This window comes from Paramisgurnus dabryanus, chromosome 21 (assembly GCF_030506205.2).
Source record: "Paramisgurnus dabryanus chromosome 21, PD_genome_1.1, whole genome shotgun sequence".
Taxonomy (NCBI): domain Eukaryota; kingdom Metazoa; phylum Chordata; class Actinopteri; order Cypriniformes; family Cobitidae; genus Paramisgurnus; species Paramisgurnus dabryanus.
The window spans coordinates 29,238,151-29,253,066 of record NC_133357.1 but is presented as its reverse complement, the minus strand read 5'-3'; the positions used below and the strand labels follow the sequence as shown (position 1 = coordinate 29,253,066).

At 35.1% G+C, this 14,916-nt stretch overlaps 1 protein-coding gene across 2 annotated transcripts in view; it reads right to left on the bottom strand.

Moving 5' to 3' along the window:
* Positions 1 to 8,606: 8,606 nt before the first annotated feature.
* Positions 8,607 to 14,916, bottom strand: part of LOC135775930 (alpha-2,8-sialyltransferase 8F-like) — a 72,422-nt gene continuing 66,112 nt past the window's right edge. For both annotated transcript variants that reach the window (XM_065286519.2, XM_065286520.2), the window contains exon 7: positions 8,607 to 9,261. In XM_065286519.2, coding sequence (XP_065142591.1) covers positions 8,799 to 9,261 — 463 coding nt within the window. In that variant the 3' untranslated portion in view covers positions 8,607 to 8,798. The remainder of the gene's footprint in view (positions 9,262 to 14,916) is intronic.

Genomic DNA, 14,916 nt, shown 5'->3' with positions numbered 1-14,916 from the left:
CGCGTCAAAATAAAAGTCTCTCAGAAAAAATGTATTTAAAAGTCATTTTGGTTACATTTGTCAATCTTTAAAGACATATTTACTTGTTGAGACACACGTGTGTCACGCGAAGCTGTGGGCGGGGCTACAAAAGTGGTCCTTGTATTTGGCTATGGGGCGGTGCTTCAATTCTACTTTGACGTCATAGATTTCCGAATTCCACACTGGCTTGTTTTAATTACTTGGTGCCAAAAACTGTTATATTTCAGTAGCACGGACGTTTTCAGTTCTGAAACTTGCAGGATGTTCATTAAGTATGATGACCTCTTATATAACAAATTATCAAGTTAAAATTGAGTATTTATTTCACCGCTCCTTTAAGTATCAAGATCCCCATACACCCAGCGCAATGCACAGCGCAAGTGTTTTTTCTAGGTTCAACCCAGCGCAATTATCATTTTCACGTTTAGCGCCACATTGTTTGAATAGCAAATGCATTTGCACCAAATTTCGCAGGCATGGGAGTTCTGGTCTGAAAACGAAGTGTATTTAACGGCTATTTTGGCGCGTTGCTATTTTGAGGCAACTGAAATAGACTAAGCCAGGGTTAGGCAACGTCGGTCCTGGAATGACATGCAGTGTCTTGCACCGTTTTCAAACGGTTTCAGTGGTTTCGTGTGTGCGCAGATATTTCTTGACACGATGCCGTGTTTACAGAATTTTTTTTTAGAATGAGGAAAAAAGATCGGATAGGGTATGCACTGGGTTCGTGTGGACGAAGTCTTAGAGTAAAAACCTTTTCTTGCATATTTTCATAATTAATTTTTTGAGATTTCATTGATTATGAAGGCTATACATTTACAGCAATTAAAAGCCTGCTATTTTATTTCCATAACTGGAAGAAAACAACTTTTAAAGAGAACGAAAGGTTTAAATACAAAAAAATAACAATTTCAATACAAATAAAATCAATGCAATTTTACATTAATCTTAAACTTCTTCATTCGCTTAGTTTTTTAGTTTACAAATTCCACCATCTTAATTGGGAATCACATGTCACAAACCTTTTTTCCTGTCATTAAATTAGCAAAAGTGGATTTGTAAAAGTCAGATTAGACTGTGCGTTTAGATCGTTAAAATAGGGCCCCAAGTGAGGGATGTAAATGAACAATATTACAGTCATGTATTAGAGTTGATATCCACAGTAACCATCACAAGATGGCGCCAAACCTCTATTTAATTGTTGATATGAAACGTGATAGTTAATGGTTGAGTGTCTCTTTAGGTCCCATTCACTCACAATTTGGATATTCTTTTGAATGTGGCATTAGTAAACGTTGTTGTGTTATTTTACTTTTGGGCTAGTGATTATGATTGTATTGTGATTTTAGAAAGATGCCAAACGAGATGTAAAACAGAGAGAAACAGATTTTTGAGTTTATGCTTTTTGATATAATAACATTAATATCTAAAAGAGTTAAAAAAAAAGAGCAAAGTCACTACAGAGTAATACAGAAGACTTGCACAACCCTGTAGGAAAATATGACCTTGAACAAGAATTACAGAGATGAAGCTAAAGTTTAACTGAATGGAAATGTATGAAATGTTTATTATTCTTATTTGATTTGCACTTTACTACTAGCAGAGAAACCGCATTGGTTTACAGATGTTATTTGCTTTATATTACAGTTTTTCTGAATTGCTAAAACACTAAACCCCAATCTCTGAACCAAATTCATAGTGGCCTAAACCCATTTGTCAAATCATGGACTCTTTTTGCAAAATTCTAAACACAAACTTCTCACTAAAACACACATTTCACACTGCAATGCACTTGTTTTATAAATGCTAAACACAGGCAGGCAAAAGTTGAACACAACTAAAACACAGTTATCATCGAGTAAACACAACAACTCAAAATTCTACACACTTTTATCTAATGGTATTTTTTACCAATTGTGTGAATTGGAAACAGTCTGAGAGGCAGATGAAGAGTATGAGGAAGAAAAGGAAACCAGAGAAAATGCAATTGGCAAAATTTGCAGTTGGATTGATGACTTTTTAAAAAATACAAGTGCTGCTTACAGTAATGTTGAAAACTTACTATTACTTGCAGTACTTACAGTAAAGTATTTACTATATTCCCTGAACTAAACTTGTGATTACAGTAATAGAGATTTTTAACAGTATTTGTCAAGTGTGTTGTTATGTACAATAAACGTGTATTTTTCTGTAAGCAGATCTCCTGGATGTTGTGTTTTCCATTTTTTAAGGTAGTGTCTAATGGATGCTTGTAGTGTTTTATATTATAGACTTATGTGTGTATGATTTGAAAGCTTAGTTTGATTTTGAGTACAAGTGAAATGGTTTTGAAGGAATTGTTTGATTTTGCTAGAAGAGTCAGGGGTTCTGTGAATTTTGTTTAAAATTGGGATTTGTGTTTAAGGTTTTGAGAAAATGAGTGATGGTTTCAAAAAATGTGTTTTAGCAATTCAGAAAAACTGTATTTCATCCATCCAGAACACTTTTGGAATCTGTTGCAAACTGTAGGAGATTTAAACAGTTTAAACCGTAAAGTTCCTTCTTCCCTTTAAAGTAACTTATTAACTAACTATTAAAATAACCATTGTAATCCATGCATGGATCCTCATATTTCATTTTTATAAGTGTGCAGACAGATTGACCATTAAGTGGTCTTAAAGAGCTCAATTTTGTGAGGGAACCAGTGTCCTGCTAACTTCCAGGTCATCCTAGTAGCACTCTATTATGGTCATGATTGTTAAATTTCCCAGACATAAAAACTTTTGAGCAATAACAACAGAGTGGGCTAGCTGAATCATAGTAGACTGGGTGCATGCAGGAGGGGTTATTTAAAGAGACAGGAGCTAATACACAGAGTTTGAGATGAAGGGCTGCAGTCGAAATTTACATCACGAGAAGCCATGTTTTTTTTTTCTTTTACGCACCTAAATGTACCCCAATAATACAAATAAACTTTTCATCATCATGACAGGTTAATATCAAGTACCTTTATATTGAACCATACAAAGGCAAACAAAATGTTGATGAAATCATATAGTACCATTACTTGCACAGGTCCAACATGCTAAATGATTAACACACAGGCTAAAATAGGTTTCTTTGAGGAGAAGGGTGTGGATGGCTAAATGGCAACCTTTGTTCTTATAAAAAATGTAGTTGTAGTGCAACATTTATAAGCTTGGTTTAGGTCTCAGTCAAGCAAGCCCTTTTTACAGTTTTTCTGAATTGCTAAAACACATTTTTTGAAACCATCACTTATTTTCTCAAAACCTTAAACACAAATCCCAATTTTAAACAAAATTTACAGAACCCCCGACTCTTCCAGCAAAATCAAACAATTCCTTCAAAACCATTTCACTTGAACTCAAAATCAAACTAAGCTTTCAAATCATACACACATAAGTCTATAATATAAAACACTACAAGCATCCATTAGACACTACCTTAAAAAATGGAAAACACAACATCCAGGAGATCTGCTTACAGAAAAATACACGTTTATTGTACATAACAACACACTTGACAAATACTGTTAAAAATCTCTATTACTGTAATCACAAGTTTAGTTCAGTGAATATAGTGAATAATTTACTGTAAGTACTGCAAGTAATAGTAAGTTTACAATATTACTGTAAGCAGCACTTGTATTTGGTAAAAAGTCAGCAATCCAACTGCAAATTTTGCCAATTGCATCGTCTCTGGTGTCCTTTTCTTCCTCATACTCTTCATCTACCTCTCAGACTGTTTCCAATTCACACAATTGGTAAAAAATACCATTAGATAAAAGTGTGTAGAATTTTGAGTTGTTGTGTTTACTCAATGATAACGGTGTTTTAGTTGTGTTCAACATTTGCCTGCCTGTGTTTAGCATTTATAAAACAAGTGCATTGCAGTGTGAAATGTGTGTTTTAGTGAGAAGTTTGTGTTTAGAGTTTTGCAAAAAGAGTGCATGATTTGACAAATGGGTTTAGGCCACTATGAATTTGGTTCAGAGATTGGGGTTTAGTGTTTTAGCTATTCAGAAAAACTGTAAAGCATCTGAATCTAGTCTCGAATTAGTTTTACAGAACAACATTTCTACATCTACATTAATACATTTGGCTGATGCACTCAACTGAAGATATATATTTATCAACAACATCTGTCATTTTTATTTGTTCCAGCCATACCAGTTCGGGCTGGATGTGTAACCGGGTGCAGCCTATAAAATATAGGATACTTTTTAAAATGAATTAAATAAATTAATAATTATTTATAAAAATCAGTATGGAGGGGACCATACTAGTATGTGTGTGTAAATGTTTATGCGTATAGACTAATTACTTATGTGTGGGGCTCAGTGTACACCCTTCAGAATCACAACTAGAAGTGGCATAGCACCCAATGAAAGAATCGATACACGGCTTTGATTTCCCAGATATTAATTCCACTGTGATAAAGGTCTATTCAGTCCGTCTGGTGTTTTTTGTTTTGTGTAGGTGTTATGTTTGTTTGGTCTAAATAGAAAAACATCCCTATCCTTCAGGTTTCCTGTGGATGACCAGTTGTCAGTCACGGCATCGTAGTGTGAGCTTTTAAATAAGGATGTGTGTCACCTTCGGGACAGGTGGCGCGATCCAAGTCCGATCTGGAAATGATGGCTATGTTCGGACGAGCAGCCAGGGAGGTTGGCCTTGAGTGGTTTCTCGGTGCCTGGCCATGTCAGCCTCAGACGTCACGCCGACAGAATGTTGGCTAAACGTCTGATGTTTATCAAACACTTTTCTGGAAACCCTGTGGGAACGTCACGTCATCTTTGATTGGTTGAAATATAAAACCAATCAAAGACGACGTGGCCGGCAGATAAAAATAATGCGTGCCAATATTAATTGGTCTTTCTAGCGAGTTCCCAATTTTTCGGTCATCGACGTGACATCTCCGTTCCATACATTCAGGAAACGGGGTTATATCTGTAACTGAGACATTTTAGGTTGAACAATTCATCCTTGCAAGATTCAAGTCAATTAACAAAAACATTTGTCTAAAAGATAAATTGTCAATGTGAAGTTTCAGGATCCTTTTTGTGTTTTTTTGTGTGTGTCCCTTAAAATGCAAATTAGCTGCTGCTTTCCTTACTGTTTACTGTACTTATACCGGAAAAATACACCAATAAGTACAGATTAATAAGACAATCACCTTACTTCATTGTTTTTAATGACACGTAGTAATGAATTTATGACATAACTGTGGTCTTGTTGCAAGTCATGTGTTGTTCATGTTGTAAGGTTTACTGACTATGTTGCTGAGGTGTTTTTGTCTCTTCCCAGACTGTAATCCCATAGTCTGGGGGTTTGTTTTTTTTCTCCTCCCCTCCCTCATGTAATGCTGTACTTCTTCCTTAATGCTCTGTTGGCCTGTTCTGTCTACCCCCTTGTATTGTATGTATGGACAGGTTGATGGTTTAATTTCACTGGTACCTGTGACCATGTGACAATAAAGCTTCATTCATTCAGTCTTTGGATGGTTGTGGGTGGGGACTCCGCAAAGTGGCATCAGTTTGTTCTGAAAACACCAGAAGGTAATCCCATGAGAATGTTTTTACTGGGATTTAACCCTGGGGAACCCAAGAACCCTTCTCTTAGCAGCACCAATTATTACACGGCTCTCTGGAATGCTTGATTCTGATTGGTCAGTTGAGACATTTGCAGGTTCGTTCTTTTCAAATAATAACCGCTCCAAAATAATAACGCATAGCCGGACTACTTGCACGAGTAAAATCGCTCCGCGCCAATAAAGATCAATGAGATCTTTATCTGTTTGGCGCCATCTTGGGCCAAACACTCGACAACCACGACAAGACACAGAGAGCTCACTGAGACTGAACTTGACAAAATAGAGCATGACAGCTACGAAGCCAACACACAAAAAAATACAGAATGGGCATTAAAACTTCTCAAAGACTGGCTAAAAGAGAAAAAATGGAGACAGACAAGTATGAAGCAGAGGATCTTAATAAGGTATTACGATCATTTTATGCATCTGTGCAAAGTTTCGCGGAAGGATAAAAATGTTAATTTAAAACAAATATGCCAATAAAATGTTTCAAATTCATATTCATGTCCAGTTTTTTTTCTTATGTGGTAAGTAGCCGTGTAATAAGCGGGATAAGAGGCAGCCGGTAGTTATCGCGTCGGGTCCTGATCACACTGTCGGGGCTTATTTCCCATTATTACACGGCTCTCTGGAATGCTTGATTCTGATTGGTCAGTTGAGACATTTGCAGGTTCGTTCTTTTCAAATAATAACCGCTCCAAAATAATAACGCATAGCCGGACTACTTGTACCAGTAAAATCGCTCCGCGCCAATAAAGATCAATAAAGATTACTGTCTGTTTGGCGCCATCTTGTGACAAACACTCGACAACCACGACAAGACACAGAGAGCTTACTGACACTGCACTTGACAAAATAGAGCATGACAGCTACGAAGCCAACACACAAAAAAAATACAGAATGGGCATTAAAACTTCTCAAAGACTGGTTAAAGAGGAAAAAATGGAGACAGACAAGTATGAAGCAGAGGATCTTAATAAGGTATTACGATCATTTTATGCATCTGTGCAAAGTTTCGCGGAAGGATAAAAATGTTAATTTAAAACAAATATGCCAATAAAATGTTTCAAATTCATATTCATGTCCAGTTTTTTTTCTTATGTGGCAAGTAGCCGTGTAATAAGCGGGATAATGTAGAGGCAGCCGGTAGTTATTGGGAAATAAGCCCCTTCAGTGTGATACAAGACCCTCCGCTTCGCGTCGGGTCCTGATCACACTGTCGGGGCTTATTTCCCAATAACTACCGGCTGCCTCTACATTATCCCTTACATAACTACCGGCTGCCTCTACATTATCCCTTACTTAACATTTGCCAAATTTGACCACGTGGGATCTCCAGGGTTAAAAAAAATGGAGTGGGCAGATCTTCATTACAGGTTGGTTGTGTAAATACACAGGTGACAGACAGTTATGTTTAAACAACATGTACAAGTGAAATTCTAGTATTAGGTGACCTTTAAATTTTTAATCTTTAATCTACTTCTCCTTTGGAACAAGACGTTTGTCTTGATGACATCAATCTGTTAACTCATCCAACTGTCAGCTCCATTTCTAAATGAACCAATTACTTTTCTAGATCAGACCAGTGAAAAAACCTAGCCACGCCCTCTATTTTTTATTAAATATGATTTTTTATAATTATTATACATCATAATACTGAAGTCGGTCACACCCTCTTCAAGTTAATCTTTAAAAGCAAGCTGTTGGTTTGGGGATCCTACGCACCTTGCATTCTTTGCATATAGGGAAGTACGGGGATTGATTGTGCCAGCAAACTTCAACAAACATGATTGCAGTTTTTAACAGTTAACTTTAGTATAAAAATAAGTTGATTAAGTAACCTACTATCAGTGTGAGGTCGATTTGATGTACCTTACCTCATCATCATAGCAAAAACTATACAATTTAAGTGAATCTGTACTTAAAACAAGCAAAAATATCTGCCAATGGGGTGAGAAAAAAATCTAAAAATAAGATTTCTTTTTTCTTAAACACTTAATTTCAGCTGAAATTAAGTGTTTAAGAAAAAAGAAATCTTATTTTTAGATTTTTTTCTCACCCCATTGGCAGATATTTTTGCTTGTTTTAAGCACAAATTCACTTAAATTGTACAGTTTTTGTCTAAAGACTAGACTTATTTTCTTAAATAATTTTGCTCATGAAGAAAATACATCTTGATTTAAGAATTTTTAGATATTTCTACTAAAAACAGGACAAAAATACTAAGTAAGAAAGTCAAATTTTCAAGAAAAAAATTCTTAGTATTTTTGTCTTGTTTTCAGTAAAAATATCTAAAAAATCTTAAATTAAGATGCTTTTTTCTTGATGAGTAAAAATCTAGTTTTTAGACCAAATTAAGTGATTTTGTGCATAAAACAAGCAAAAAATCTGCCAAAGGGGTAAGCAATTTTTTCCTGAATTTAGTGTTTAAGAAACAATTTCAAGATTTTTTTGCTTACCCCATTGGGAGATTTTTTTTGCTTGTTTTATGCACAAAATCACTTACATTTGGTATTTATGGTCTAAAAACTAGACTTATTTTCTTATGTCATTTTGCTCATAAAGAAATAGATGCGTTTCTTTATGAGCAAAATGACATAAGAAAAAAAAATAAAAATACTAAGAATTTTTTTTCTTGAAAATAATTTTTTGCAGTGTACGACTTGTTTTTTGTGGTCCAGGGTCACATATGTTGCGTTGTATGCTTATAGTGTGTTTTCTTTTACATATGTTATGAATTTCATTGACTTAACATGCTGCTGTTTTCTACAGTATAGTGTATTGGCGCTGTTCAGTTGAGCTGGTGGACTGTTACATGTGCAGTCGCCATTGTTGAGGGTTTTATGCTGAGTATTTTTGTGTTGATGACCGGCCTACGCTATGCCCATTTTTGATGCGCCGTTATTCAATATTTTTCTGTCCTGCTGTAATGTTTTTTCATCTGATCTTTTGTCCCCACCACTTTTCAACACAAACTGACGCCCCTGACCCAGGGTGAAGCATAAACTCCGCAAAAGAAGATAACCCAAATGTATTTATTTAAAAATATAGGAGTTAATTGTCCAAGATAGAAAATAGAAAATATTTAAATAGTTTTATACACCAAAGAGCAGACCAAAGGTCAAAAACATTCACAGCAACCCCCCTCACCAACCAACCATTAAATAGCAACAGGAGAACATCTGTTATAAGCAGGGCTGTAGGTGCAGTGTTAGCGCCCCCTGGCTGTGAAGCTTCAGTAAGTTGAGAAACTCTTTTGGCATTGCGTGAACACCACGTTTGGGTCCTACATTGTCAAAATAGTGATGTGTAAGTTTCTGCTGCTCCAGATTGGTATCAAATGGCCAAAATCCATACACGTGCACGTGATCACACACCTCTAGTGCCACATTAATTAACCTGAACCCGCTGGAAAGGTGAACGCCTTTCAGGCCCTGCCTCTTCCAGAAACCACTCAGGTTCTTCATGTAACTGGAGGAAAAGAAGACCATATGTTGTTGGGGTCTGATTGGATGGAGCACTTTGAACGCATTGACGGATAGCCGAGTGTTGGCTGCATAATTAAACGCTGAAATGATCAGTATGGAGTTTCCATACACACTCACACGCTCCACTAATGGACCTGGATTAGACTTCAAATTTTTGTAGCTGTAGAGAAACAAACAAGAGACACATTCACAAACTCTCTTAAACAATAGTTGATATAAAACATTGATATGAAACATAGATTACACTGAAAACTAAATTATATGATATAATAAATACTTAAATGAATCACAGTTAAATGCATATGCCAGTAGTTTGCTAGGAAAGCCTTCATAAGTCGTCGTTTAAAGATATTCCATTTATGTGAAAGTTAAAATCTAGTTTGGGTGTCAGTGATTTGTTTCATTTTCATCTCATCAAACATAAGTTATCCATTTTGTATTCAAGTCTGTCAATCTTATGAAGATAAAGTTGTTCACAAAGGTCTGTGAACACATGGGGGCAGTCGACACGGTTGTGTTTAGCGCTTTAATTTAGCAAAGTAACGTTTCTGAGTCAACATCTTATCTTGGTGTTAAAAGAAAACATCCTGCATAGAAGTGAGGTTCTAAGCCGTAAAAGGAAATAAAAGGTGGATACAAAAGCTATACAACCCCGTAAAACAGTCCTAGGCCATCAGCACTAAACCTAACACTAAAATCTGATGACTGTCAGTGATGTTTTTAAGGATCAACAAGGATGTTGACCCAGGAACACGTGGAGTTCAGTAGAATAAGGGCGTGTGTCCATTTATTTGCTGCATCTGCTTAAAAAGTGTTATCTCATAAATGAGTTTAACATTTATTAGTACTATTAGATAGGACAGCTGGTAAAACTGAACATCACCAAAATCAAAGCAAATAGTATTATTTGAAATGAATGATTTTCTTATTAATTACTCATCCTCATGTCGTTCCACACCTGTAAGAACACAAATTAATTGATATTTAATGAAATCCGAGAGCTTTCTGAGCCCCCATAGACAACAATGCAACTCACAACTTTCAGGACCTAGAAAAGCAGTAAAGACATTGTCAAAATAGTCTGTGTGACTACAGCGCTTCAATCTTCATTTCTTAAAGTCAGTCTATGACGTGTATTCATGAAAACAGCACATGCATTGTGTGTCAGCCATAGATATATACTGTATGTATACATAGATGTCACATTCATGAAGCCACTTACCCAATTTATGAAAAAAACTGAAGCCAAAAAATTATTTACTAATTTTAAACTCAGTGTATGTTTTGATAATCGTTCTGAATCTGATCTCTAACAAAATCCTTCACAAAAATGCAATTATTTCACCTTTTGCCAAAAAATGTGTATTTTTAAAGAAAAATATCCATATTTAAAGGTGCAGTGTGTAAATTTGAGTGGCATCTAGTGGTGAGGTTGTGAATTGCAACCAATGGCTCAGTTAACTGCTCACCCCTTGCTTTTAAAACGCATTGAGAAGCTACGGTCACCACCAGACAAACATGTCATCTTCGGAGACAGCTTCGTAAAAAATATTTGTCTTATAAGGGCTTCTGTAGAAACATGGCGGCACAAAATGGCGACTTCTATGTAAGGGGACCCTCGGTATGTAAATAAAAACGTCTCATTCTAAGGTAACAAAAACATAAGGGTTCATTATGAAAGGCCTTTATTGTAAGGGGAAAAAATATGACCCCATCCATCCGTTTGGCCCAACGACGGAATCCAAACGGCATGGCCGGTTTATAGCGCATTCGGTCTTTTCCGGTGCTTCCGGTTTTAACATTACGCAACTTAATATCTGACTCCAAAGATATGAAACGTATTGTAATATGAATCAAATTGATGTAAATATAGGATTTGGATAAACGTTTGATCATTTTATTCACTCATGTTTACATTGAACTCATTCATTCGATTACCAATGTCATATCAGTCCACACCGGCCGTTGTGTGGGTACTGAACACAGACTTGACCGTACTAGAGGTTGTAGCTAAAGCAATTTAACAAAGTCAATCTCTTGTTAAAAGGTCCCCATGTAGCTCTCAAAAGTCGCCAATTAAATATAAAACATAAGACCATAATCAGAGGTTCAATCTAGCTCCTTCTAGACGCATATAGTTAAATCATAGAACTATATAACAACTTAATTATGAAAAGGTAATTATAATTACCAAATGCGATTACAAAACAACTTAGTTAAGGTTAAATAATTAATCTGACCATACAAAAACCAGAGGTTATGGCTAAAGCAATTTAATGATACCGCTTCATGTTTACGTGCTCTCATTAAATAGTATCCATATAGCCCCCACAGTCGCTTACACAACTTACCATAATCAGAGGTTCAATCTAGCTCCTTCTAGACGCATATAGTTAAATCATAGAACTATATAACAACTTAATTATAAAATGGATAATAGAACTATCACTCCGATAGTCCATGCGACTGCCCACCAACATAGTTAAGAGGCAGAATCTAATTAACATGAATTAACCCCGATCAAAGATTTGTGGTAACAAAGGATATCGTAATACTTTATAGTAACTTAGAAGAGTCAATGATACAGAGCAAATTAGAATGAATGCAAATGTAACAATTTATTAACCAGGTAGGTAGCACATAATTCAGAAGCCAATTTACATTCCAATTCAAATACGAAACAAACGAAAAAACCATTGCATACCTGGTAAGGAGATGAAGATCTGGTTACAGATTCCTCAAAGTAAAATAAAAAGAAACATGATGCTGTATCAAAGATACAGCATCATGGGGGTGCATTTCTAGATATTGAAAGTCCCGCCTAAATCTTCTACACATCTCCTTAAATAGCCAGAGAACAAAGCATTGTGATATGACATGCTGATTGGTTCTTGTAAGCCCAGGGGTGTTGCCTAATATACATACAGTTGGTGATTGATCAACATGTCTAAGGTGGGAGTTGTCTCCCAACATTAGGTTAAATTTACTTATTTATTGTCACAGATTAACATTGAATCCTGTTGTCATATTAATAAACCCAGATGTACCACTTGCATTAAAAACACTTCATATAACACCAAACAAGACCAGTTTCAGATACATGTGTTTGCAGAATGTAGCATTCCATATACAGTTTGCTTTGAGAACATGAGGAGAGGGGGATGAGAACGTGTGGTAGGGTGTGTGACTCTTCTTTGAGAGAGGTTTCAGTCTCACAACTTGGGGTAGTGTTCTTGGGGGGTAGATGTGAACTCTTTGAGAGAGGTTTCAGATGATAATTCAACAGGAATTAGGAAGCAGTTCCCTGTGGATTCAGCCATTTGCTGCTGGCTTTTGAAATACCTTTTGTCAGGGTTTGGCACCACCTTACAGAAATCCGCCCTTTTGATGAAGTGGGATAAACAAAACATTCCCAATGAGATCAATATACAATAAGGTGTTAGCTCTTGGTGGTGTCCAGTCTCTGTAGTGTTTATAGTGTTCCAGTCAAGCTCAATCAGGCCTGTGTGCTTTGTTTGGTCATTCATTTACGAAACCACCTGCTCTTAGACGTTCTGATCCTTTGAAGAAAGTTGTCACCTCTGTAAGGTGATGTCCTCGGATTCAGACATCATTAGGTGAATAAAGTTCATTTCATTAACAATACATCACTGTGTAAAACACCTGCACATCTTAAATGACCATTCATTGATTGAGCACTGATCAATATCAATAGGCTTGGTAACACTATAACATGATAGTTAGGGCAAACCATAAATAAAATAAAATAAAATAAAATCATTACACATGATAACTTGATGTGAAAAGAAGCAAGTGGTACGATAGGGTCAAATATATCTGATCTATAAAATTACCATCATTCTTTCCCACCGTTGTATTTGGAATTCAAAGGTACCTGATCTCTGGATATTGAAGGAGAGGATGCAAAAGATCAGGTTAAAACAATAAAAACATAACATTGAGGTATGCTTATTATAAAAAATAAAACTCAGAAAATGTTAAAATAACTTTCAGGTATGCATATTATAAGTTATATGAAAAATAAAAAAAACAGAAATTGTTCAGGTATGCATATTATAGGTTGTATGAAAATAAAACCCAGAAAAATGTTAAAATGATCTTCATGTATGCATATTATAGATTGTAAAAATAAAACCCAGAAAATATTAAAATAACCTTCAAGTATGCATATTATAGATTATATGAAAAATAAAACCCAGAAAATATTAAAATAACCTTCAAGTATGCATATTATAGATTATATGAAAAATAAAGCCCAGAAAATGTAAAAATAATCTTCATGTATGCATATTATAGATTGTAAAAATAAAACCCAGAAAATATTAAAATAACCTTCAAGTATGCATATTATAGATTATATGAAAAATAAAACCCAGAAAATATTAAAATAACCTTCAAGTATGCATATTATAGATTATATGAAAAATAAAGCCCAGAAAATGTAAAAATAACCTTCATGAATGGATATATTGGGTAATGTAAAAATAAAAAAATAAAACCCAGAAAGTGTTAAAATAATATTCAGGTATGCATATATTAGGTCATGTGAAAATAAAAAATGGAATATGTTAAAGTAAAATTTGATTATGCATACTATAGGGTGTATTGATAATAGTGAAATATTGCTATAATAGATTTATGTATGGCATTGTAGACCATATAATTATAATAGTAATAATAATAATAATAATAATAGGCACATAATGTTGTAATCATTCCATACACACATCTTCAATCAATGTTTCGCGGGAACTCTGAATTTTCTAATATAAGCACCTTCTAGGCCTAAGATTAACTAAGAATTTGTTCAGAACATGTTGAGTCCATGAGAACAATTGAAGGTTCAGAATCTCATGTTAGATTTCTATGTGTTCAGGTATGTGCCTATGTGTATGTGTATCTGTATGTGTATGTGTGTATATGTTAATGAGTATGTGTAGTCCATATACTTGAAGATTTAGAATCTCAGATTTCAATGTGTTAGCGTGTATAAGTAGGTGTGTGAGTGTAGAGATATGTGAATATTTGTATAGGTGTGTGTGTGATCTCTGATCTGTTGGCTAAGTCACATTTGATATTAGGAGTTGAGTAAATGGTTTGATTGATTCTTGACAATTGTCTGTGCTGTTATTTAGTGATAAGTTGAGGATCAGGGCGCCACTGTTCCTCCACTTATGACAACAACAGTAAGATTATTGATTTGAGATTAAGACAGTAAGTTTGTTATTGCAATTTAAAACATAATCATCAAAGTGTGACTTTGCCATGTAAGTTTCTTATGAGTGTTGTAGTTTTGCTAATATGGGTGTGAATGATATCACTTTAGCATATGTGTTAGATTAGATGGCTCTGTTGGTGTAACAGGAGAATGTTGGTTTTAAGTGTAGTGTACAGTTTGGAATATGTTGTGTGGTGCGTGGTGATAAACATGATAGTTTTAAATGTCTTACATACAGAGCAAATTAAATGTCAAAGATAATAGTATTAAACTTAGAAAATTGCTCTTTATCAAGATTTCAGTAGACATTAAACTGATCAAACTTCTGAAAAGAAAACCCAAAACAGATGCTTAAATTCAGACAGTTTGAAATAATGACTAATTCTTGGTAAGTGAGTGTTCGCTATGTGATTTAATTTAACTGAGGCTATGTGTGAATACCATGCTGCAACAAAGGTGAGAAGGATAAATTGTGATGCAAATTTAGTCCTGTTGTTAAAACAGGGAGCCAGTTCGATATTATCGGTATGAGGTTGTAATCTGGCTCAATAAGTCTTCCAACACCAGTGTTTTTAG